This window comes from Hemibagrus wyckioides, linkage group LG25 (genome assembly GCF_019097595.1).
Source record: "Hemibagrus wyckioides isolate EC202008001 linkage group LG25, SWU_Hwy_1.0, whole genome shotgun sequence".
Classification (NCBI taxonomy): domain Eukaryota; kingdom Metazoa; phylum Chordata; class Actinopteri; order Siluriformes; family Bagridae; genus Hemibagrus; species Hemibagrus wyckioides.
This window is the reverse complement of record NC_080734.1, coordinates 7,871,509-7,898,862: the sequence shown is the minus strand read 5'-3', so window position 1 is coordinate 7,898,862 and position 27,354 is coordinate 7,871,509. Positions and strand designations below refer to the sequence as shown.

Below are 27,354 nucleotides of genomic sequence, written 5' to 3'. Positions count from 1 at the left end.
GACACTGAATTAAACCGTTATCAGTACAGAAAGACAACCTCAGCAATCTTTTGTTTGTTTCTAAACCACTTTGCATGTCCATTCAAGCATTCAGAGACTCACTGATGCAATATCCCCATGTCAGTACAAATCCAATCATATGGGTTAAGAAATAGGCTTAGTATATTCAAATATAAACAAACATTCCCAATGTTAATCTTAATGTTAAGGTTGCTAACAAACATATTTTATTTGTTTTTAAGATAAAGGTTATAAGTTTAGCACTGTCCAAACCCTTAATTCACCTCAAACCATGTTGAGTTGTTACAACAGATTTGCTTTTGTTGTTTCTCACACAGTATGACACACTGTTATCTATCAAAATGAATGATGTTGCAGAGCTAAAACAGTAGCAGCATTCAAATTTCTTTCTTATCACATAGCACATGGTGTCACAGCAGATAAACATCGGTGAGGACGACTGGCTCAGTTTGAAGGTTTCAAGTAAAAATCGGCTGGTGATATAGTTCCAATTTATTTTGTATATATACATATACTTGGAAGGGGTGGGCATTCTAATATTTTGAGTTAATTTTGTGCAAAAAAAATCACTATCACTGAGCCAAACTATGTGTTTTAAGACACCAGACATGTGCTAGCGTAAACACTTTATTTTAATTTATGTCCAAAACGCTTCTTAAGAGCCACATAACACATCAGGCTATTTCTCATGATTGACATTTGCGTATGTGACCAAACTCCAAACACCAGTGTTGCTTAAAAAATAAAAAACATTGGTAAAGAAACCCAAATCTGCTTATGAACATAACATTTTGTATACGGAATAATAAACTGCTTGACATCTTCAACAACAACAACAACAACAAAAAAAATACCAGTCACATGTACAGAACCGGCAGTTACTCCCTCATAAATATCCAGATTTTATTAACATGAATCATGTACCAGTGTTATATTGCCTGTATTTGCATACCGGAACCTGATTGGCTCTTGCGTTTTATGATGCAAGAACAAGACTTTCATGGTTTCAGTACATTAGAAGTTGATGTTTGACAGGAATGAATTAAAAAAAAATATATATACATATATATATATATATATATATATATATATATATATATATATATATATATATATATATATATTTTTTTTTTTTTTTTCCCAAGCTTATGGAGACTTTAAACAAAAGTTTTTCTTTCGATTTTGGGAACTGGGAAAGCCGAATGCAAAAGCTGGAGGAAAGTCCTGCTTAACCTGCGTCCATGCTTGAGTTAGAAATTAAAAAAATAAAACACAGCCAAACACGGCTTGCTAGGAGAGCTGGTGTGTCTTTCTGTCATAGATAACTATTGTAGGTTTCAAATTCTGGAATGAATTGTTCAAAACAAAAAAACTAAAAATCACAAGCATTTCAGAGCATCTCAGTTCATTGTGAGGCTGATGTGAGGAACAGTGTTAGGCAAAAGGTTCAGTCTGTGAGAGTTAGCAACATTTTCAAAATTACATAATGAAAATAAAAATAAAGATGAAAGTCTTACGACAGCGCATTAAAACAGCCACAATCTTTGTCCCGCGAGTTCTCAGTATTTACGACTTTTCGGTTCCCACACCATCTGATATCATTCTAAACCAATAGTGTTTAAAGTGGCTGATTCTCAGGCTCTCATCATCTTCACTACCTTATTCCTTCATAGCTTTTATTTCTGAAATGCCAGCCACAGACTGAGATTTTACTACTTGCTTTTCCAGGAGACATCAGCTAACTTAATAAGCCACAAAAACGTTCACATTTACATCACCATGAAACACTGAACCCGGGGATTTCAGTTGAAAAGATTTGAGATGGAAATAAAGATACTTATGAAGTCAAGTCCATCTTAGCTCCATCTTAGACACGTTATTAATCTCTGGAAGTTATCACAAATGAGTGTGTTCATTTTTTCGCATTCACCAAATGGTCCAACTTCATAAACAAGCTTTTGTCTTCCAGTTTAGAATCACTTCATCTGCAAAAAAAAAAAAAAAGACCTAACATATTAAAATATTCTGGTGTAAAATGCATAAATGCTCCAAAGTGTGTGACTCAATAAAAGTAGAAAAATATCGCTTGGGAGGCTCCAGAGTTCCCACATCCACCAGTTATGTTTTTCGTTCCCATCCCATCTTCATTGTGCCTAAGGTGGGTGGAATGGCAGTGCAATTGGTTGTTACAGTTCATTCCAAAATGCTGGAAAATTTTCTGAAAAAGCAGTGAGTGAAAGGACAGAGTGGGCTGCAAACGTCAAGTCACATCTCTGGAATGTTATGAAAAGAGAAACAACCTGAAAGCGTGCGCCGAGTCCCTGTGCGCAGATCCAGAGTTAATCTTCACAGATGCTACGTTCCTAATCACTGCTTGTCCACTCTAAGTGTGCTTCATCAGGCAGATCATAAACACTCCATCTATTTAACGCTGCCAGTCCCTACACTTGGCTGAGTGAGCAGATCATCAATAGAAAAGGTCTTAAAGAGCCCCTGTAATGTTCAGAAATAAGTCGTCCTGGCCTCTAGGGGTCCTCGTCCATATCCTCCAAATTAGGAGCCATGATGAAGTGCTTGGGATAAGGAAGGCTTCTTTCATCGGCGTATTCCTCCCAGCGTGCGTCGTCGCTCTCGTGGGTGATGTAGCGCTCCCCTCGTCTCGTCTCAAACTCCCGCAGATCCAACCATGTCTGATAATCCTGTCAGAATGCAGTAAAGTGGTACATTTCAGTCAAATTCTATATTGCAAATCCCCAAATGTGACATTTGACACAGGCTGATTAACTGAGTGCTGTTTCAATAAGTTGTGTATAATATAAACACAATATATTACTATCCTGACCCATGAGTCTGTGTGAGTGATTCACACACAGAAGATCCCATGAGATCAACAGTTTCTGAAATGTGGTACTAACGTCCATGCCACTTGTCACACCGATCACATTTTTCCCCATTCTAATATTTGTTGTTAACATTAACTGAAACTCTTGACCTTTACCTGCATGATTGTATGCATTGTGCTGCTGACACGATAATATTGTGCGGCTGATATGATAATTGCATTAAATGGGCATTTAATGTTCCTTTTAAAGAGAACAGTGAGTGAATTTACTTTGTGAAACTGACATTATACTGAATAACAAAAGACAATGAAGCTGTTAAAGTAGAACACTCATTTAGCAGGTAGTAGAATTATTAACTGTATGTCTTTCCTTTGCCTTGGGCTTTCTTTGCCAAAAAAATAAATTGCAAACAAATATATGGGAAAAGCCTTCACATGGTGAAGTTTTGATATTTTCTACAGAGATTCCCTAAATTCACGTTTTAGACATCTTTAAGCAAACTATGGAGTTTATTAAATTGAACATAACCTAGGCCAGGCTAAAAAAGGTTAATAAAGCATGTTGTATGTGACATATGAATGTTATACACGTACATAATCCCAATTTTGTTTATCGTTTTTTTAAATTCAGCCACAGTGACACCTCATGTGTTTTCCCAGACCAACACAAACATATTAAGATATTTCTGCATGTGTGTATACCATACCTGAAGCCAGGGATGGCTGAGAGACTTGTCTACACTGAAGCGCTTCCTCATCTTCACTTGAAGCAGGTTGTTGATTAAGTCAATTGCTGGGGTAAAGAAATGAAAAAAGAAAAAAAAAAAAGAATCTTTAGACATCTGATCTACAATATCTTTGGGCTTTAATACATATTTAGCCTTACCAGTACTAGATAGTGTACTGCACATCCCATATAAATGCTTCTAACTATAGATCGTGGCACTTGATTACACTTAAGTATACTTTTGGCATGCAGGAAAAGTCTTCCTCCTCCACCTTAACTAAAATGATAGCTACACCCTTTCTGTGTGTCTCTTCAGCCTCCTACCTTCTCCAGAGATTTCCTTCCAGGGGTTGGGCGGGTACATGAAGGCAGCGTTCTGGATCTGGTCGTTAATGTCCTCGTCCTCGTTAAAGGGGAAGGTGCCACTCAAACTCACGTAGACGATGACGCCTACTGACCACATGTCCAGAGAGCGGTTGTAGCCTTTACTACGCAGCACCTCAGGAGCCAGGTACGCTGGTGTGCCCACTACAGAGCGTCTAAATGACTTCTCTCCGATGATGCGGGCGAAGCCGAAGTCACACAGCTTCACCTAGATTTAGTATGATAACAGATATATTAAAAAGGAGCTGTGCATTTTAAAGTGACGGTTTTAGTATTGATGTCAAAAACAACCCGTGCTCACCTGTGGAAAAGGTTCAGCCGATGCCAGAAGGACATTCTCAGGCTTCAAATCACAATGTACAATGTTCTTAAAATGGAGGTGCCTCAGAGCCACCAAAATCTGCAAGAAATCAACACATACATGGTGTGATTAGCGTGAACTTTGCCTCGTAAGCTGTATTTTATGTAGTAAATATTTACAGACTGTTTTGAGCATCTTGGTAAAGTTCTGCAGCATGATAGACCTCACCTGAGTCACTAGGAATTTAGTGAGCCGCTCTGGAAGCCGACTCTTTTCACTGGACAAGATCATTTCCAGCATATCTCCATGGAGCTTCTCCATGACAACAAACACCCGCTCAGGCGTCTCAAACATGCACTCAAGGTTTACGATGCCTGGGTGGTGCAGATTCTGAAGGACACAGACAGAGCAAAAAAGCATGACTGTGGGCAGAGAGCTATTTTTAAATGTTAAGAATTTCAATATAAATGGACCCCAAAGTAAATGTACATCCAACACTATAGAATATAAAAAAAATGAAATTTGTTCTTACCTGTAAAATGGCCACTTCATTCCGTAGCTGGCTCTCCTGCTTGGTGGGGAAACGCATCTTGTCTATGACCTTAATAGCGACGTCTCTCTTTGTTTTTCTGTGCTTGCCTGTAAATGAGAAACGACATAAAATGTTGGGGAGACTGACATTAACAAAGTGTGTTTCAAACAAAACAGTCTGGTGGCGAAGTCTGTCTGTCTCCATCAGCGTTCTATATTAGTTGCGAGTGAATACACTCGCTGGGAGAAAACACAAGAGAGTTCCACTAATAAAAGTTTATTTGTATGGCACAGACAAAAAAAAAGCAAAGCCTTCTTGCCTCTCTAAAAGCATCGGCTTATCGCTATTATTTACATTTACAGTGTCACACTCTCTAGTTATATACATTACAGAGTAAGGGACGTAGAAGAAACGTTGTACAGATGCCTTCAAAAATAATGACGTCAAACATTTCTACATGAACACAAAATACGATAAAGAGCAGTAAACAGTAATAAAAGTCAGTATTTGGCATGACTGAATAAAACGTCAGTAGTAGATATTGTGCAGTTTTATAAGGAAATTGCCTGGCAAGTTTTACTGACAACATCTCGAGGAATCTGCCACAGTTCCTCTGGAGCATTGCTCTTTTTTCCATACAAAACCCAGCAGCCTTCATTATGGTTTTTTTGTCTGAAAAGTATGTCTGTTACATAATATGCTGCTTTCTTTACTGACATCCAAATATTTTCTATAACAATTTTTTGTCAGAAAAGCAATACATTTGGAAATATAAAATGTTTATATAATAAAGAAAGACAGACTGACAGACAGACAGACAGACAGACAGACAGACAGAGAGATAGATAGATAGATAGATAGATAGATAGATAGATAGATAGATAGATAGATAGATAGATAGATAGATAGATAGATAGATAGATAGATAGATAGATAGATACTTTATTCATCCCAATGTGAAAATTACAAGTTCCAGCAGTATCCACAAGCATAGGTAATAAGGTAATAAAAAAAAAAAATAATAATAATAATACAGCCAAAAAAAAAAAAATTAAATTAAAATATAACAAAAAATACTAAATACTAGAATTTAAGGATAACAAAAATATAACAAATAAAATATAATAGAATAAAATATAACAAAACATACCAAATACTATAAATTTATAAATGTACTACCAATAAAGCAGAAGCCATAAAACTGACATCTATAATACAATTTCTACATATATTTATTTATTCTTATACTCTTATATACTGTACATATATACTTATGCTAAGAGATGGAGCCTGTTAAAGCGTCCCAAAATGAAAAAATAGACAATGCAGAGGCAAAAATCTTGAGATATACCATGCCTACTCCCCTGGACTGGAAAAGCACAGACTTTATATACATTTAAATCTCTAGAATTTACTCAGTGTTACAAAAATCCTGAACTCCTTTTCATTTTGTGTATTTAACTTTCTAGCCCCGGCCAGCTCGCTATATCTGATTGTTGTTATGCTGACGTCTCAGGCGGTGTTATCTCCCACTGTTCTTGTTGCTTTGACTTATAACACTGATAATCTCTGTAGTCCATCAATACTTCCTTTCTTTGTAATTAAAATAAATAAATGACTGAGGTGCAGCATAAGCCTTTATGTGTGTTGCCATGGTTACAGTGTGAATAGCATGTTGTAAGAAAAACACACACTGGCTAGCCAATCATGAATACTATACTATACTATACTATACTATACTATACTATACTATACTATACTATATTTATATAGAGTATAACTCTACACACAGCCTGCCATGTACTACTACAATCTCTATACACTCTATACCTCAAACAGTTGTACATACTCTTAAATACATTTATACACTCTTTACACATAGTTACATTCTAGACACCTAGATACTTATTCTGTCTAAAAATACATGATATACTTATACTCATAAACTCTATACACTCTCTATATATCCATATTCTATAACAATATATCAATATCCAGTATATATAATGTCCATACTCTCATATACACTCTATTCACTTATACACTAATGTAATCTCTGTGCTTATATAGTATATACTGTACTTATATACTGTACACATTAAATACTCATATACATGCTCTATTTAATTATTTATATGCATTATACACTCCTATATCCATATATACTTTCATATACACTCCATACACTTATATTTCCTTTATAGAAATATATATGCACATATTATCTATTCACTTATACACTATAAAATCTCCACCCTCATAATACCGTATACTTCTACAGACATTACATGCAGGTGCCCACCCACATTTCCAACCATATACACAAAGCTCCGCCCCCAAAACTTTTCAGCTGCATAATAGACATGTTTGGATACAATGACTTAAACTATTGTTTCTTAAACTATTTCTACATTGTTTTCCAAAATATTTGTACTAGTAGGAAATGAAAAACACAGACTTGTGCACCTTTAAATACATAACGTAGATACAGTCTAACCTCCTCAATCTCTCCTTTATACTTCATATTCTTTTCTTTGTTCAGTCTATTTTATCTCATATACTGATACAACTTTTCTTCTCTTATAAGTATATTATATACACTCTATACTCTTGTATGCTCTCTAGATAATCTATATCCATTCTCTATACTTATAGTGCATTCACTCTAGACAATTTAAACACACTTGAAATACATATACAGTATTTATATACACTCTGTATTCTCTGTAATATATAATTACATACACTCCCTATCCTTTTCTACCATACAATATAGCCTTTCACTGATACACTGATCCTGTTGTTAATTAAACTTTCTATACTCCTTTACAGACTTTGTATTAGCTTGTACTCAGCACTGTAATCCCAAAGGTTCCCTATTACACCATGCTGTATTCATACAGTGTAGCTAGGATCCCCCAAAAATCCACTTACCTCCATATACAATCCCAAACTGTCCCGATCCCAGGACCTCGTCAGCGAAGATCTGGTAGACGGAGCTGATATCCTTAAAAAGAGATGGCACTGTCAGTAACGCTCAATGTTATAGCATCAAATAAAACAATGTCCTTTAAACACTGAAATAGCAGAAGCCTGGTGTTATTAAAACCTCAGGTTTGTTTAATGTGTGCTGATCCGGTGAAATAAACCTATAAACTAAACCCACCTCAGCACAACGGTTCGTAAAGCTGATTATTACATGCACTCTAATGAACTTTTGCGAGACTGTTGCTAGTTGTACGTGAAGGTAAATGCTTGTGATGGCCCAGGAACAATGCAGTGCCTCATTCATTCAGTTGCTCTTGGCACAGAAATTTGCTGCTCAAGAAATTTGCTATAATTTCAGACCGACCTTAAGCAGCATAAATTTTAATCGCTGCAATGATGATTTGTTTCAAATAAAATGGAATAGAAATGAAAAGCAGAAATTGTGCAAACACTCACCACATTTTCTGTAATCTGCGAGTTGGATACGGAGATGCTGATGGATAGCTCTTCTAAAAAAATTAAAAAAAAAAAAAAGCATTAAAAAGTGTTCACACATATTAGAAAAATCTTGTATGTGAATGCAAAACCATGCATCATTAGTTTAAAGCACTGAGGACTGCCACTGTAGCAACGGCTCTTCTTTCATCTTCTTTCCAGTTGCAATGACTTTTAGCTGCCATTAATTATTTTTGACCACATCACCAGGCACATGGAATCTCTCATGTCATGTTTACTCCACGCTCCACGCAACCCCAGCTATCGCTGAGTGAAAAATGCTGACCATGCTTCACCCAGAAATATGTCACACTAAGCAAAATTCTTATTTTCTTATTTTTTTTAACCCCAATAACAAGACAATGTACAGTTAAGCTTTGTTTCCCATAAGCACACGACTCAGAAGTTTGACTCCACTGAAGCTTATGTGCACAGCCGCACGCCTCTCTGACCTTTACAGAGCATGGCTGTGTTTAATTTTGTGTTTAAACACAAGTACAGAGCCACAAGGCCTGCCAGCTAAACCAGGCGTATTTGCTGAAGCAGAACACCACATCGAGCCTTTGTCCAATTTTAAACACACAGTATCACATAGAAGTCATGGGCAATAATTAAGTTAGTCTAGTAAGATCTCCAGAACAAAGATTAAAAAAAGGCATCACTGGTCTCAATAGCAAGATTTCAATGTGCTCCCAGGTTCAGTTTGATAACTGTGCAAACATACACAAAGCTACAACATGTGAGGATGGAAGTTAATCTGCCCACAAAGCAGCCCATGAAACCCTATATGGTACATTTACAGAGCTGCTGTGTTAAAGACACGCACAGTGTACCCTATTTAAGCCTTAAGTGAAAATTTCTTCGCAATTAGCCTTCACATGCTCAGAATCTAACAACACAAATATTATTCTGATAGCAGAGATATAATACTAAGATCCTGGACTTCAACATACATCTGAACTAAACCTGAGATAAAACATCTTATTGAATTTTAAATGCTCATTCATTTTCAGCAGTCCTGTCCACTCCTGAAGGGATTTAAACCAATTCTAACAATGCTTGAAGGAATTTTAACCAGTCCAGACTGATCCTAAAGACACTCTGACATCATTTTGTCTCCTGAAGAAGTTCTGACTAATCCCTCCTTCTCATAAATGGTCTGAAGGAAATGAGACTTGTCATGTCTACTTCTCAGTGAATTCTGAAGAATTATGTCCAAGTCTGACCAATTCTGCCCTCCTGGAGGAATTCTGACCAATCCTGTCCAGTTTCAAAGGAATTCTGACCAATCCTGCCCACTCTTAAAAAAATCTGACCAATCCTGTCCAGTATCGAAGGAATTCTGACCAATCCTGCTCTCTCCTGAAAAAATTCTGACCAATCCTTCCAAGTCCTGAAGGAACTCTAATCAATCCTGCCCACTCCTAAAGGAATTCTGACCAATCCTTCCTCATCCTAAAGGATTTCTGACCAAGCCTGTCCACTCCTAAAGGAATTCTGACCAATTCTTCCTGATTCTAAAGAAATTCTGACCAATCCTACCTGGAAGAATTCTGATTTTGATCTTTAATAATGAGCATTTTTTTCCTTTTCAAATCTGGACCATGATAAACCCTGGAGGCCTGTGCAGTAGCCCAGTGAATACAACATGCACCCATGCGAGTTAACTTAATTTGTCCCCCTAACTTGCTCATGCTCCTGCCTCCTCCTGCCTGCATGAGTAAAATCCACCCACTCCCACAACTTATTCTCTTGGGTTACCCACAGTCTCGATGCATGCCTCTACTCTGGTGTGTAAATAGCCAACATATGTTTTTTTCTTCATAATTAAATCATTTCAAATATGCCACTATAGAAAACTGCAAGCCTTTATGGCAGTCGGAGTCAGACCCCTGCAGAACCCTAGCCCAAAAATCTTAATCCTGGAGTTTATTAGTCAATTACTTACCCTAAACCATATTATACAGACATTGTTTTGAATTAGTCAATAATTTTACTGTGAAACTAACAGTAATGGTATGCAGATATAAGAGTGTATAGGTCAAACCTGGACCAAAAGAGTTCAACGCTCCCAATGGTCCTACAACATGTAATTTGAGAAATCATGGTTTTCATTAAATCATTTGCGATCTTAAATTACCCTGACCTTTTTTATTTTCTTGTTATTTCATTTCGAAGTGATGTAGAGGATCACTGTGACTTGCACTCTTGCACTGTGTTTGTCAGAACACACTGTTGGGGACGGGACAGGGGCAAGGGCAGGGCAGGGCAGTGTGGGGGTAGGGCCCTACCAGTACTCTACACCCCGTAGGTCAGCCTGGGTCACTGTAATATCGAGTTTGGGAACTATTGATTTCGCCAGACTGCTATGCGGGTCAAGGTTAGAGACGAGTCAGAGGCAGTTTGTGATTATAATTCTGCTCCACTATCAGGGTGAGTGTAGTTAACTGAAGAGTAGCTGCGTCATAAACACAAAAGATTCTAGCCATTAGTACAGTGCCGGCATGTGCTAATAATCACACAGTTATACACTAAACCACTTACCTTCAGCAAAGACAATATCAATATTGTGACTATATTTGTACTACATTCTTGAGAATGTCTTAAATGGGATTTTCTTAAATGTCTTAATGTCTTAAATGGGATTTTTAGTTACTTTTTTCTTAATTATTTAAACTTCCAGTTTCCAGTCTGAAATATTCATCATATCTTCTATTTTTCCATCCTTCTGTTCTCTGTAAATTGTGCAGCTTATGCCCTCATCCCTTTAATTTTTTTCTTGACTTCTGCTGTTTTCATTACATTGCCAGACTCACACTTCTGTACTTTTCATTCCTTCTTTCACTTTTCTGTTTTTCTTTCATTTGAACAAAGAATACCAAAATGCTATGCCAATAGTATTTGCACAAAACATGTTAAAGGATCTAGATAACAAAATATTTTAGATTTACATAGTAATTGTTAGATTTATAGCTAGTGCTTAATAAGAAAAAACAATTAAATATTAATAGTTTCTTAATGATTAAAGGCTTCACTCATTATTAAATAATTGAACTGACAGCATTATTATTCCAAAGCATTACAGGTCACAGAGAAGCAGGTCACAACTAGGGAATAATTCTAAAAACCCAGATGCAGGAATTACTAGAAACATATGAGTCACATTGTATCATAGACAGACACTGATTTAGAGGCATCATGTGTGTGTGTGTGTGTGTGTGTGTGTGTTTTACTCACTATGGTCTTTTCCCTGGCCGTGGCTGCTACACACACTGGGTTGAGGGGTGACGGGCATCAGGGCCTGGCGGATGGCCTTCTCCCAGGCGTGTGCCACCTCCAGACCGACTCCAGATGCTGCAAGCGTGGCGCTGGTGTGCTGCATGCCCGTGTTCTCCCCTACGTAATACACCATGTTGTCTGTGATGATCTCGAAGCAGTGCGGATTTCCTCCCTGTGCCAGGCTACTGAAGTCCTGTGCCAGCTCCACCTGCAGGATCTCTGACAGCGGGATCTCCTGGATCACACACATACACACAGACAACAGAGGTTGAATTCTATTCCAGTTTAGCTTGTCTGGAAAGCTTGTCTATAACTCCCTACACACACTCACTCTCTCTCTCTGCCTCCACCACTCTACTCAGAAATAAACTGAGAAGGCTTTTCTTTCAGTCCTACACCAAAAAAATCCCACCTTCCTTCCTTGAGGCCAACCCGCCCATGAAGAGAAGCCCGTTTAAGAGGGAAGGAGCGCGGATCCAGCCAATAGGAGCCAAGCTGCCTGTGGTCAGAGCCGAGCGCCACATGAGAGGGCGCCGGATTACAGGGCAGGACGGGCACGAGCCACGCTGGCGGCCTGCCAGTCTGAGCAACACCCCGCCTGAGTTTGTGGAGAGCGGGAAGACCCCCACCCTGACTCCTTATAACTTCTCTTTCTCTCGCTCTCTCTCTCTCTCTCTCTCACACACACACACACACACACGCACGTTTCCTAATCACACTTCAAAGGAAGGGGTAATAATCTAAAAAGCTATAAGAGGTCATAGGGTCAGTTAAGATAAATGAAAAAAGGTAAGTGGAGAAAGAGATCTCTGGGAGGTGTAGAGTTAGACAGATAGAGAAAGAGAGAGAGAGAGGGAGAGAGAGAGGGAGAGACACAAGTCCACCCATAGCCCTGCCTGTCTGTGAGAGAGGCGTAAAGACTGTCACACACACAGACAGCAGTCTGGGTATTTTAACAGAAATAGTAGGCACACTATATAAATGGAAGTTTCACCTCACCATCATTTTCACCTCACAGTTTCACTCTAGAAAAACATTAAAATACTTTGATGAAGGTTTCATGCTGAACTCCTGCTATTTAAATGCGCTCTTTTGCTATGATGTTGATGCGTGGAGTATTTTTAATGTAGTTTTTATTGGTCCTGCTTGCTCTTTGTAATAACACCATGTCATTATCATGCTCTGTTAACTCCAACTTTTGTTTTTCTTTTTTTAAAAAAAGAGATTCTTTCCCCCTGTCAGAATAATTTCCATGAAATCTAGAATCACAAATTTACAAAACTTTTATGCCATATTATATGTTTATGTTGTAAATACGAGAGTACAACCGACATTAATAGACATTTATTAATAGATGTATGAATCTCTGTTTATTCTGTTCCATAACACAATTTTACAATACGAGGCTTTTGACTGAGACGTCTTACCATTGAAATGTTTTGAGGGATGGGACCAGTGTATATCTCTAGACAGCTGAGAGAGTGAGGCAAAGTGTTTAGCAACAGGAGGCGGGGCCAGGTGTATAAAGGACCAGAGTGCTGAGGAGAGATGAATAACTACGTGTAGGTCTTGCTCTCGGGTCTCCATCATTGACATGAAGATAATCTAAAATGAATCCAGAAATTACGCTGCAGCTCATACTTTGCTCAAAAGCTCTTGGTTGCACCTATATACTGACCTGACTATACAGTCGCAGAAAGCACATTATTTATAATCACATTCTCAAGGGTTCCCTTTTGAGTCTGGTTCCTCTCAAGGTTTCTTACTCATATCGTCTCAGGGAGTTTTTCCTTGCAACACTTGCCTTATCAGTAATAAATAGATCTTAAGATTTGAAACTATTAAAAGCCGCTTTGAGACAATGTCCCTTGTTAAAAACGCTAGACAAATGAAACTGAATTGAATCGAATTGAATAGAATGCCAGAGAGCTGAGATAGCAGGACCAAGAAGGGTGGGTCTGGTATATAGCTCCAGACAGTTGTGGGGGTGAGAGCAAGTGTATAGCTAAAGGAGGTGTGGCTAAATGTATAGTGCAAGAGAGACGGGGGGGGGGGGGGGGGGCATGTGAATAGCTACAGGAGGTTATTATAAATTAAAAAGTTGAAAAATAAAACCAAAAAAAACTTTCTTTTATTTTCAGCAAATCCTTTAAAAATTTCTAATGCAAAAGTCATTAGATGTCTGAGGATTATGCATATCTATAGCGCAGTGGTGTGTGTATGGAAAAGCCTGAACACAACAAATGATAGATATTTACAAATTCTAATTACAGCAAAATGATGGCTATGAGTAATAACATGGTTACACACACACACACACACACACACACACACACGAATCCAAATGTTAATCCAAATGTTTAAAATACTGCCAAGAGAATTCATCTGCTGTGGCAGTCAGCAGAGGAGAGCTTTACCTTGTAGTATTTGGCTCCAGAGTCGTTCTGGAAAAGGGTCAAACTTTTGCTGTCCAGCCTCCAGTAATGTCTCTTTCTCTAAAAAAACAGTAATCAGCAGGCAACAATCAGCAACAAGCACTTCATAATGCTATTATCATTGGCACAGCAACTTCAAATTCGTGTTCCTGTACACACAATCGGGACGCTGTACTTAAATATAGCGTCCGTTTTACAGATAGATGTCAAATTAAAGGAAAACTGCAGGCTTTGTTATGCTGCTCTCTTTCTTTTGAATATTTAATATGAGATTTTGGAGCTCAGATGCTTTAGACTGAGCCCCCTTCATCAAAACTCTAACCAAATGAATATTTCTTTAGAAGAATGATGTTTAAGTGATTTACATTGTTATTTTTCTCTTTAATCTGTCACCACTATGTTACGTATCTCACCAGGTTGTCTCGGCTGGTGTAGTGCACCATCCATCCCTCCTTGACCAAGGTGGAGCTGCGTCTCTTGGTGTGTTTGATGGACTGAACCACACGCATCAGAGGGATGTTACTGCTGGTGGAGGGACTACACAGAGGACACATGGACATTTCAGAGAAAGCCAACAAGATGACACACATGGCAACACAGAACAACCAATTCTTCTGAAATAGACTCTGAAGTATTTTTAGACATGTTTTAACCAGAATTTCCTTTCAGCTCAATGTTATGAGTTTACATTTATAGCATTTGGCGGACACCGTTATCCAGAGCAACTTACATTTATCTCATTTATACTACTGAGCAGTTGAGGGGTAAGGGCCATGCTCAGGGGCCCAGGAGTGGCCCTGGGATTTGAACTCATAACCTTCAAAGAATTCAACAGTGCAAGTATTTTTATTTTAACTTTTATTTGCTTTTCTGTTGCCAACCCCCATGTTCCACTGATACTGTTGTATTTTATTATTATTATTATTTTTTTTTTTATAACAACAAAGTGTGCTGTTGCTCTACTTGCCTCTAATTTATTTATTAACAGATATTAATTATTAATTAATAAGTTATTTATTTTTTATTTTTATAAAAGCTGAATAAAAAATGTAAAGGAGGAAGAAGGAGGAAGTATCTGGACAGGAACCATAATCACCTGATCGCTTTCACAGTTTCCTCGTCCTTTTCTCCATCCATGAAGTGAGCGTCCATGTCCTCCGGAGTGTTCGCCTCCTCTGGGTCGTCCATACCTCGACTGCTCTCGCTGTTCACATCACTGCTGTCCACCTCCATCGTGACCTCAGAGTCGATTCCTGGGCTGGCTGGCTCTGCGTGCACACACACACACACACACCAATTAACTTCATACACTCCTCTGTAAAACCACTGACAGTGTGTGAAAAAATGTTGTCCATTTCTGGCTGAAAGATGTGTGAGAAAAATGTGCGAATGTGCTAACAAGCTGCTCACCTCCGTTAAACACGACCTCGCCCAGGCAGTCTCTCGGCACTTTCGATGCACATCTTTTATGACAGTTGAATTTGCAATCTGAAAAGGGCAAGAGTGATAAAAACATGTCAAAGCTCTAACAGATTTAACATCATTACGCAGTATACGATCACCATGAGAAATTCTCAGGTTGAATTATTTCCTTATATCAAGACCACTCTTATATATAATTGCAGTGTAATGGGGATTTTAGTGTGTAGCTAATGTAAGAAATAAAACATAATGGGATGTGTTATTACAGGAATCAGTAAGTACCAATAAATCAACAGACTTGCTAATAAACACTGATAAAAACAAACTTGATTCTTGTCCACTATCAGCATGTTTTATTCATAATCATATAAACCTGTGATTTTCCTTGCAGCTGGAACTATTGTCTTAGCTCCTGACCAATCAGAATTGAGAATTTAACAGCACTGTGCATCTATAGTGAGGTATGGTATAGAATATGTATGGCACGGTTGTCGTACCCTTGCACTGCATCCCCTGGCGGAACAAGCCCTTGAGCAGCCGTTTGCAGTATTGGCAGATGGTGGGTCGTGTGTACGTGTGCACGTTGAAGGTGTGTGGCACTTTGACTCGGCCCAAAACCATCTTTTCCATCCAGATGGGCCGGCCGCTCCAGGACGGGATCCGTTTTCCTGCTTCCAACAGTGGTCTCTGCTACACACACACACACACACATAATAAAGAGTTAATAAAGTTAATAGATAATGAGCTGCCATGTAACCCCCTGTTACATCTGCCAACTACAAGATCTGGTTATTAACTACTTCCGAAGCCGAAGTTTTTTGACATCAGTGAACGCAAAGTTTACACAATAATCACGTTTGACACACGTTTGTCAATATGGCAGTTTATCAGCAGTCCATGCTTAGTGCAATTTCAGGATCATTTTAGGACTATGAAATCATTTCTTATGGAATCCATTAACATATATGAGGGAAATGTTGATATTTTGGACATTTGTCTTGTTTTCGTATTCTTTCTTTACGCAGACTGTCCAGGATTTCTTCTTTCTTTCCTTTTTTGTGGTTCTTGGGCCCAAAAATGGATGTGATAGCTTATTGGTTAAAGTGTTGGCCTACTAACCAGAAGGTTGTGAGTTCAAATCCCAAGTCCACCAAGCTGCCACTGCTTGTACTCATACCCCTCAATTGGTCAGTTGTGTAAAATGAGATAAATTGTACGTTGCTGTGGATAAGGGCATCTGCCCTAAATGTAAAAATGCATCATTTTTTTCAAAATTGTAATGCAACTTTGCAGTTGTGAGGCGTTTTTTTGCAGAAAACTACTTGAATTGGTGAAATTATGAGCACAGGATTCTTCTTTTAAACTCCTAGCAGTGAACACACAGATATATAATTACATTCTATGAGAGTCGTAGTCGTTTGACGCATGTGAATTGAAGAGGGCTTTGGCTGAATGTGTGTTGTGATGATTTCACACGACACATCTTGTGCACACGATCCCCTGTGTCTCATTTAGCCTTGCTAGTGTCACTATTTAATATCTAGTTCTTCTGTGTCTCAGTCTTTCTGTCATGCTTCTATTGTTGCTGTTGTTTGTTGCAGTGTGCCACCTTGTTGCTTATAGTCTGCATATTTCTTGCCTTGTACCCATAGTTCATGTTTACGGTTCTTGTTTTCACAGTTTCGTCCACAATAAATTATATACACTTGAATCCACCTCCACGACTAGTTCCTGATAAAAGTGAAAGTAATGAATGTATTGTCAGGTTGCCTTTTGGTGACAAAATCTACAATCTATACAATAATACTGAAATTAATAATAATAATAAAAAAAAACCTATTGCAAAAGAAATGAATGTATTTCTAAGAATCTGTATTCAATCTCCACTTGAAGGCTAAACGTCTTCACCCTTATTCCCGTTTTCGATTATTTCTTGCTAAAAGCCTTGCCTCGTTGGCCCTCTTTCTTCTTTTCTATGCAGGTAAGTGGAAAAAAGTCTAGCAGAGAAAAACATGAGGAGTCACAGACAGTCCTTGAGCAAGAGATAAAACTATTTACACTCGACTGAAGAAAGCAATAGACCTCCTGACTTCAAAAAAATCTAAGTGATCACCGTTCTCAAAACACCATCAGAGAAAGAAAAAGAGAGAGAAAAAGAGCTGGGTACTTAAACTGGTGCAGACGTTGAACTACCTTTACTGTGGCTTACTGAATCCCTGTTTGTTCATGAAAACTTGAGAGATATCATTTAAGACTTAATTATACATGCAGTCACAGTTATTGATTCATTTTTTTATTTAATCTAAATCTCACACTCAGACAGGGCTACCGTAGCTCCTCATTTTGTGATGGTAATGCTGAAACGAACTGTTTGTGTACTAATGTACAAATGTATATCTGTTCGGTTGTGTGCAGTGTTCATGTATATTGGATATTTAAAGCCACACCCATGTTAAAATGGCAGGATTTTAGCAAATGAAACCAAGATAAATCATTTCCACCTTCAATGTGAAATTATAAAGTTAAACATATAAAAATGAAATAAAACAATTGAAAATAATTTTGGAAACATAAACATTTTTGTTTACATTTTAGAAACAAAATGAAAAACAATTAAAAACATTTTTTTGGAAACTTGATTAAAAAAAATGAAGTGAAAAACAATCAAACATTTTAGGAAGTGTATAATGAAAAAAATGAACACGAAGTGAAAAACAATCAGAAACATTTTAGGAAGCTTCTAAAAATTTATTTAAAAAAAATAGATTAAAAAACATCAAAAATTTTAGGATATGTTTAATTTTAAAGAATTTAAAAAAAATCTAAAACTTTTTGGTAAAATTCAACTTTGATTTAAAAATGAAGTGAAAAACAATCAGAAACATTTTAGAAGACATTTTAAAAATATCATTAAAAATAAAAAAAGGTGCATATTATAGGGGTATTTTATATATTATATTATTATATAAATATTATATATATATATATATATATATATATATATATATATATATATATATATATATAAAAATTTCTGATGTAGGCGTTTATTTCAAAATAAGAGTGAAAAAAGTTCTGAGATTATTTATCTTGATTTAATTTTTTTACATCACAAAAACCAGCTATTTTAACAAGAGGTGTTTTTGCATTGGGTATGTGCTAAGAAATACTTAAACATGCATTTGGACTCAGGATACATTTTTTTAGGTAGACCAAACGTTTGGTAATGTGGTGTGTAATGTTCATGCTACTAAGGAACTGAAAATTAAAGCAAGAGAGACAGTAAGAGCGAGAGAGAGAGAGAGAGAGAGAGAGAGAGAGAGAGAGAGAGAGAGAAGAGAAAGTACCTCCTCGGGTGACGTGACAACACTCTCAATGGCCACAGGACGAGGGACAGATAGAGAGGGTCCAGGCAGGGACACATTGGACAGGCGTCTCTTTCGCACTCCGGTGCAGTTGTTGGGGATCTTAAAAGCGCAGCGCTTGTGGTAATTAAGCCCACATCCTTCACACACACACACACACACACATACACACACACACACACACACAAACACATACAGTTAAAACATTCAATATGCATGTCCTTATTCTCTGTTAGTTCTCTATTCATAAACAGTATAAATATATAACTCATATGTAGTATTCATGTAAGAGTGTTACTATTTCCACAGAGCAATGCAGAAACTCCTCAGCGCCCACTAGTGGCCTTCAGTCAACTTTCATACATAATCAGGTCAAGCACCCTGTGAATGTGAAGCATTAATTTCATACACTTCCCGTATGGTAATTACCTCCATTCTAAAATAATCCATGACCTCATAACAGAACACACATTTAAAAAAAGCACAGCGACCAGCCATATGCAATATCCCCTCAGTCGAATTTGCACCGAGCTCTAAATGAGTGTGACATCTGCAGGACATGAAAGCTTTGTCCATTCCAAAGCAACACAGGCAGGAAGCCGCCTACACGGGGAAAGCGTCCCAGAGTGCTCTCGCTTTGATCCCAGCACAGGAACGGCATCACTGCAATGCGACCTTTTCACACAGCCAGGTTTTTACGCTTCCTCACACACTCCGGATCAAATCGTTTTCAGTGGTACTTTAGAAACATCTCAATGTAAAGCTCACATAGTATTTATTTTTTTATTTAAAAACTTATTGAAAATGATAGATTTTCAATATATGCATTTCACCTTAATGGTATATCTCATGTACTTGGAGAATTTGTATGTACTGTACTCAGTACAGCAGTGTGACATTAACAGATCAGATGAGTACTTTAAGGTACTATGAAGTGAGAGAAATAAATATCGAAGATGTCCTTATTGCAGGACTCACCCCAGTGCCAGAGTGGCACGTTCCACCTCCCGGGCTTTGATTGGCTAGATAGCTTGTTTATATTCACAAGCAGACTGGCCATTCGAAATGTCATTCAACCCTCCATAGCAACTGCAGCAAAACAGTGGAACGTGTGAAGCACTGAATGTTGTTTTTTGTTCCACCCGTGTTCCGACAAAAGCTTTTCGCTGTTACATTCCATCGTATTTCATGTCCTACTTTGGTTAGTTCATCAGGGCTGTGCAATCATGATAATGCTGCAGAGTGTGTGTGTGTGTGTGTGTGCATTGTCTGCTCCTTCCCAATGCAGCAAAGCATCAGTCTTTGCTTTCAAGTTCTGTTGCTTCTGCAAGTTCTTTGTTTTTTCTGTTTCTGTTGTTTTTCAGTCATGAACACATTACTGAATAACTTCTCAGAATCCATGATCTTTTCCTGATGGGTAATTTTTAGAATTTTTTTTTTATGAACAGACAATACAACAACATGCATTACTGACTCTTAATAAATCTCTCTGGAGATTCTCAGAAAACAGACGTGCTTTAAGGGATATTCATTTAGTTCTTTGTATAGCTAAGGGTTCTGATTAGGAAACTTTCCAATAAAGGGCAACCAAAGAGGATAAAGCTTCTGGTGCATGTCTGTGTGAGGTATTTCAGTCCCTCCAGGATTTTGTGATCACAGAAATTAACGCAAAATTCAAGCAAACTCTGCTGAATATCCAAAGATTTGGGCCGAGACGTGTCGTCTGTCATCACAGACAGGCAGAAACGCATGAAACAACAAATCTGGAATCTTTCCTCTGACATTGTTCTCTTCTTACCTCATTCTATGAGATTCCTATTTTACCTCTGTTACCTCTTCTTACCTCATTATATTACCTCCTCTGATTTTACCTCTTTTGCCTCTTCTTACCTCATTATATTACCAGCTTTTATTTGATGTCTGTTACCTCTTCTTACCTCTTTATATTACCTTTTCTATTTTACCTCTGTTGCCTCTTCTTACCTCATATTAGAACCTCTTATTCTACATCTGTTGCCTCTTCTTACTTCATTAAATGACCTCCTCTTATTTTACCTGTTACCTCTTCTTACCTCATTATATTATCTCCTCTTATTTTACCTCTGTTGTCTCTTCTTACCTCATATTAGCACTTCTTATTCTACATCTGTTACCTCTTCTGACCTCATTCTACTACCTCCTCTTATTTTATATCTGTTGCCTCCTCTTACCTCATTATATTATCTCCTCTTATTTTACATCTGTTGCCTCTTCTTACCTCATTATATTACCTCCTCTTATTTTGCCTGTTGTCTTCTTACCTCATTATATTACCTTGTCTATTTTACATCTGTTACCTCTTCTTACCTCACTATATTACCTCTTCTATTTTACATCTGTTACCTCTTCTTACCTCATTATATTACCTCTTCTATTTTACATCTGTTACCTCTTCTTACCTCATTATATTACCTCTTCTATTTTACATCTGTTACCTCTTCTTACCTCATTATATTACCTCCTCATATTTTACCTGTTACCTCTTCTTTCCTCATTATATTACCTCTTCTATTTTACCTCTGTTGCCTCTTCTTACCTCATTATATTACCTCCTCTTATTTTACCTGTTGTCTTCTTACCTCATTATATTACCTCCTCTTATTTTACATCTGTTACCTCTTCTTACTTCATTATATTACATCTTCTATTTTACCTCTGTTGCCTCTTCTTATCTCATATTACCACCTCTTATTTCACCTGTTACCTCTCCTTACCTCACTCTATTACCTCTTCTATTTTACATCTGTTACCTCTTCTTACCTCATTATATTACCTCCTCTTATTTTACCTCTGTTACCTCTTCTTACCTCATTATATTACCTCCTCTTATTTTACCTCTGTTACCTCTTCTTACCTCACTATATTACCTCTTCTATTTTACATCTGTTACCTCTTCTTACCTCATTATATTACCTCCTCATATTTCTTCCTATTTCTAGTAATTCTTTTTTAACTTCATTCTTAAATGTAGTTTAGGAAGACTGGGTCAGATTTTCATTTTACGGCAAGTTTACTGTATATAACTGCGTATGTGACAACTAAAAGAATCTTGTATAAATATACTGGTTTGCCATAATCCTATCTCAGTCTTCTTCTGAACTGATTAAAGATGTAATAGAAATATTATTTATGTCATTTATCAAAACATGTTTAATAATATAGTTGCTATTAACTTTTGTTTTTAGAAGCTGCAGGAAAAAATTAAAACAACTGCATTTACCACTGACTACAAAATACAGATTCAGTCCCATTTATGTCTATGAGCATCTACAAGTATTTATTTTTCTGTGAGATTCTTAAACATGATATACAAGAATACAAATTTTAAGGTTGAGGATAGAAGCTTTATGGGGGACTTGAAAGGATATACTAGAGGAACTAGTAGTTTATTCCGACTGCAGATACTTTATGTATCAGAGTTAGAAAGCTAAAATTCTTCTCATCACTGATCAGATTTGAAGAGTGGGAGGGTGATATGATATCTTAAAGATGTACATGGTGGAAAAAAAGTGATTTTAAAAAATATCAGATAAAAGGTGAGGGCAGAAATGCATGAAACAACAAATCTGAAATGTTTTCTGTGACATTGCTGTGTGCTTTAGATGCACAAGGCCACTTTTGGGAAGTGGTAGCTCAGTGGTTATGGTGTTGGACTAATGATCGGAAATTTGAGTGTTAATCTGAGGTCCACCACACTGCTGCTGTTGGGTCCTTACGCAAGGCCCTTAACCTCAATTGCTCAGTTGTATAAAAAATGAGAGAGATGTAAGTCGCTCTTGATAAGCGCGTCTGCCAAATGCCAGAAATGTACATGAACAACCTGTGAATCTGGTTAGATGACATCAGAGGTCTGATGATGTTCGAGGTGCCAGTGCTCACCTTCACACTTGAGACCCTGACGCACGAGACCCCACAGCATCTCGCCGCAGTCGTCGCAGAACGCCGGGGCTTTGTAGGAGTGCACATACAGAGCATGAGGACGGATCTGGAAGTCTTCAACGGTGGCAAGAGCTGCAAGACAAACACAAGGAAATTCACTGTAACAAAAAAAAAAATAACCAGGAAATGAAATTTGGACAGACGGGAAAAACATCGCTTGGTTTTTTTTCAGCTGTCCACTGCAGCCACAGATTCCTGCTTTCGGCTGAATGAGTGGAACCTGATGTGGTCTTCCATCTGCCTCAAGGCTTGTGATGACGCTCATTTTGACATGCTTTTCTGCTCAGCATGTTTGTTAAGAGTGATTATTTGAGTTAAAGTCTGAACCTCAAGGTCTTTCTCCTCTGACCTCTCTCATGAGCAAGCTGGGTTTATCTACAGAACTGCTGCTTACTGAGTGTTTTTTCTCACAACATTGCATCTAGAAGCTGTTGTGTGTGAAAATACAAAAAAAAACCAAAAAACAACCAAGCCACTGCACATTTATCCTGATTTGGAAGTTTGATATTAACTTTAACAGAAGATTTTGTTACTTTCTGTATCTGTACTCCGCCGCTGCTGTCATATGATTGGCTGATTGAATAAATGCATGATAAACACATGCTACAAATCTATAGGATATTTGTTTGCTTGTTTGTTGGTTTGATTATTATGCTACCAGGTTCTTATCATAAATGTGGGTCAGAAATAATGACTTCAAAGTTTGCTTCCAGCAGACCAGGATTGAAACACTGTCTACTTCGTTTATCCAAATTCCTTTCTGCTTTGTAAGGAGCCGTGAACGATTCAAATCACAACAGTCATTTCCATGCAATCAGCAGATCAACACACAAAGAACGTCTTCACATCCACACAGCAAAACACCTCCATGGTAACAACATTCCTGACGCATCGACAGAGAGGAACACGCTTGGAGGAGGGAAACTATTCAGAGGAGTATCAAAAGATGTGAAGAAACGCACACACACACACACACACACACACACATCGACAGGATCCTAGCTCCCAGTGTAACAGTAAAAGTGGTAAAACTGGTCATTTATACAATATTTATTTATATAATATTTTTATCTGGTATTTTGTTTACTACCTGTCTTTTACATTAAAATCTTTCTGAGAGATTATATTTATTTTTATTTTATTTTCAGATTCATACTCATTTTTAGATCATAAGAACTTAAAAATAAAATTCTGTAACCATCCTAAGACTGTACCAAATGTTATTAACATATCGATTAGCTCTATTGCATCTACTATTTTTACCTCTATTACCTTTTCTTACCTAATTCTATTAACTCTTCTATTTTACCTCTATTACACCTTCTTACCTCACTCTTTACCGCTTCTTATTTTACCTTTTATTACCTTTTCCTTCCTCACTCTATTACCTCTTATTTTACTTATATAAACTCTTCTTTCCTCATTCTATTACCTCTTAGTTTACCTCTCTTGTTCTTTCTTACCTCATTCTATTACCTCTTCTTATTTTACCTATATGACCTCTTCTTACCTCTTAATTTTACCGTTATGTGCTATTCGTACCTATTTTTTGTTACATTTTATTATTTTACATCTATTATCCCTTCTTAATTCATTCTATTACCTCTTCTTATATTACTTCTATTACCTCTCCTTACCTCATTCTATTACCTTTTCTATTTTACATCTATTACACCATCTTACCTCAATTCTATTACCTCTTCTAATTTTACCTCTATTACCTCTTCTTACCTCACTCTATGATCTCTTCTATTTTACCTCTATTATCCCTTCTTACTTCATTCTATTACCTCTTCTTATTTGACCTATCTAACCTCTACTTACCTCATTGTTACCTCTTCTAATTTTACCCTTTATTACCTCTTCTTACCTCACTCTATGACCTCTTCTATTCTACCTCTATTACACCTTCTTGCCTCATTCTATTACCTCTATCTTATTTTATCTATATGACCTCTTCTTAACTCACTCTATGACCTCTTCTTATTTTACCACTATTATTCCTTCTTACCTCATTCTATTAGCTCTTCGATTTTACCTCTATTGCACCTCATTCTATTACCGCTTCTTATTTTACCTATATGACCTCTTCTTACCTCATTCTCACCTCTTCTTATTTTACCTAAATGAACTCTTCTTACCTCATTATTACCTCTTCTTATTTTACCTCTATTATCTCTCCTTACCGCACTCTATTACCTCTTCCTATTTTACCTATATGACCTCTTTTTACCTCAATGTATTTACCACTTAATTTTACCATGATGTGCTATTCTTACCCCAATCTATTACCACTTCTATTCTGCATCTATCACACCACCTTACCTCATTCTATTATCTCTTCTTATTTTACTTCTATCACCTCTTCTCACCTCATACTATTACCAGTTCATATTTTACCTATATGACCTATACTTCCTTCATTCTTTTACCTCTTCTTATATTTTACCTCTATTACCTCTCCTTACCTCATTCTACTACCTCTGTCTTATTTCTTCTTATTTCTATTCATTATTTTTTAATCTAATTCTTAAATGTAGTTTATTTACATGCACAGTCTAGGAAGACTGGGTCAGATTTTTACTTTACTGTGTTTAACTGTGTATGTGACAAAAAAATCTTTCATAAATATATTAGTTTAGCATAATCTTATCTCAGTGTTCTTTTGTTTAATGTTATAGTTACTATTAACTTTTGTTTTTGCTAAATCAACTTCCCGAATCTTTGGATTGTTGTAACCCAGTGAGAAATGCTTTTTGCTTCCATTGTGCCTCTTGCTTGTTTCCTTTCCTTGTGTCTTAGCTCCTCCCGCAGAGGATCAAAGGAAGTGATGCAAGGAACATAAACAAGGACAAGAGGAACTGAGGGCAAATGTAAGGGCAAGTCATTTTTGCTCACTCAAGTTTCACTTTAAAGCAGCGTCACTAATTGTTGGCTTGTTACACGATTCTATCGCCTGTCAGTTTTGTCTACACACTTACAACGGTCATCTTTTAGCTTCTTTAACGTTTATATATTTTCCGCATTGTTTCTTAATTTCCTTAATGAAGATGATTAATTTGAATTTGTGGTTCTAAAGTATCATTACGTCATTCGCCTTACGTCGTGCACAACAAAAGATTTCCACAAAGGAAACACCTGTGTATCCTTGATCGAGCTCCATGTCACGAGCTCAAGCACGCAGGACTGAGGAGGTAAAGAGCTGTGAGCTTTCACATCACGCATTTGGAAACAGTGTCAGAAAGTCAGTTTGTTGTTATGTGAAAAGAAAGCATTGTGACAGGAAATTTCATCACTAGCATAACTTCTGAAGACCTTCTGGGTTGTGAGGAGGTCAATGAGTGTCTCAAGGATATTAATTCTAATCTGTCAACTAGCCTCTGTATCTTTAATCTCAGTGAAGGAGGTGTGGCCTCTGTGTCTGCCAGTCTCAGTAAAGGAGGTGTGGTCTCTGTATCTTTAATCTCAGTGAAGGAGGTGTGGCCTCTGTGTCTGTCAGTCTCAGTGAAGGAGGCGTGGCCTCTGTATCTGTAAGTCTCAGTGAAAGGAGATGTGGCCTCTGTATCTGTGAGTCTCATGGAAGAGGTGTGTTCTCTATATCTGTCAGTCTCAGTGAAGGAGGTGTGGCCTCTGTATCTGTGAGTCTCAGTGAAGGAGGTGTGGCTTCTGTATCTGTAAGTCTCAGTGAAAGAGGTGCGGCCTCTGTATCTGTGAGTCTCAATAATGGAGATGTGGCTTCTGTATCTGTCAGTCTCAGTGAAGGAGGTGTGGCCTCTGTATCTGTGAGTCTCAGTGAAGGAGGTGTGGCTTCTGTATCTGTAAGTCTCAGTGAAAGAGGTGCGGCCTCTGTATCTGTGAGTCTCAATAAAGGAGATGTGGCTTCTGTATCTGTCAGTCTCAGTGAAGGAGGTGTGGCCTCTGTATCTGTTAGACTCAGTGAAGGAGGTGTGGCCTCTGTATCTGTCAGTCTCAGTGAAGGAGGTGTGGCCTCTGTATCTGTTAGACTCAGTGAAGGAGGTGTGGCCTCTGTATCTGTGAGTCTCAGTGAAGAAGGTGTGGCCTCTGTATCTGTGAGTCTCAGTGAAGGAGGCATGGCCTCTATCTCTGTCTTTACCAGTGAAGGAGGTGTGGTCTCAATGTCAGTCTCTCTCTCTCTCTCTGTGTGTGTGTGTGTGTGTATGTGTGTCTGGTTTAAACAGAATCGCTCTGTTGCGAGACACTGGTTTACTCAGAATTGCCAAAACATTTCATAGCAGGAGACACATCCAGGCGCACACATACTTTTAAAAAAGTTGAGGAAAAAAAATTGAAAGAGAGAGAGAGAAATTTAAAAACAAAAGTTTGATGTGGTGCATGCACAAACCAAGCACGGCAACAGAGCTGTGCACCAGAAGCCTGCAGGGAGAGGAAGTGGTGTTATGTGTGTGTGTGTGTGTGTGTGTGTGTTGTCAGTTCTCAGCCATAAGAACATTGTACGAGAAGGATACGAACGAAAGCCACAGCTGCTCAGGTGTTATGCTGAGTTTCATAAAACTCTGTCAACATGCAACCACAGCGCGCACAGCAGGAGGAAACAAGCATCTAA

The 27,354-nt window shown here is 37.7% G+C and overlaps 1 protein-coding gene across 1 annotated transcript in view; it reads right to left on the bottom strand.

Moving 5' to 3' along the window:
* Positions 1 to 1,356: 1,356 nt before the first annotated feature.
* Positions 1,357 to 27,354, bottom strand: part of LOC131345945 (serine/threonine-protein kinase D3-like) — a 56,858-nt gene continuing 30,860 nt past the window's right edge. The window contains exons 4-19 of the mRNA XM_058379161.1: positions 22,710 to 22,841; positions 18,774 to 18,931; positions 15,924 to 16,116; positions 15,415 to 15,492; positions 15,101 to 15,272; positions 14,418 to 14,541; positions 13,987 to 14,064; positions 11,528 to 11,804; positions 8,252 to 8,304; positions 7,742 to 7,814; positions 4,808 to 4,914; positions 4,504 to 4,665; positions 4,276 to 4,374; positions 3,915 to 4,182; positions 3,571 to 3,656; positions 1,357 to 2,720 (exon numbers count right to left, since the gene is read on the bottom strand). Coding sequence (XP_058235144.1) covers positions 2,547 to 2,720; positions 3,571 to 3,656; positions 3,915 to 4,182; positions 4,276 to 4,374; positions 4,504 to 4,665; positions 4,808 to 4,914; positions 7,742 to 7,814; positions 8,252 to 8,304; positions 11,528 to 11,804; positions 13,987 to 14,064; positions 14,418 to 14,541; positions 15,101 to 15,272; positions 15,415 to 15,492; positions 15,924 to 16,116; positions 18,774 to 18,931; positions 22,710 to 22,841 — 2,234 coding nt within the window. The 3' untranslated portion in view covers positions 1,357 to 2,546. The remainder of the gene's footprint in view (positions 2,721 to 3,570; positions 3,657 to 3,914; positions 4,183 to 4,275; positions 4,375 to 4,503; positions 4,666 to 4,807; positions 4,915 to 7,741; positions 7,815 to 8,251; positions 8,305 to 11,527; positions 11,805 to 13,986; positions 14,065 to 14,417; positions 14,542 to 15,100; positions 15,273 to 15,414; positions 15,493 to 15,923; positions 16,117 to 18,773; positions 18,932 to 22,709; positions 22,842 to 27,354) is intronic.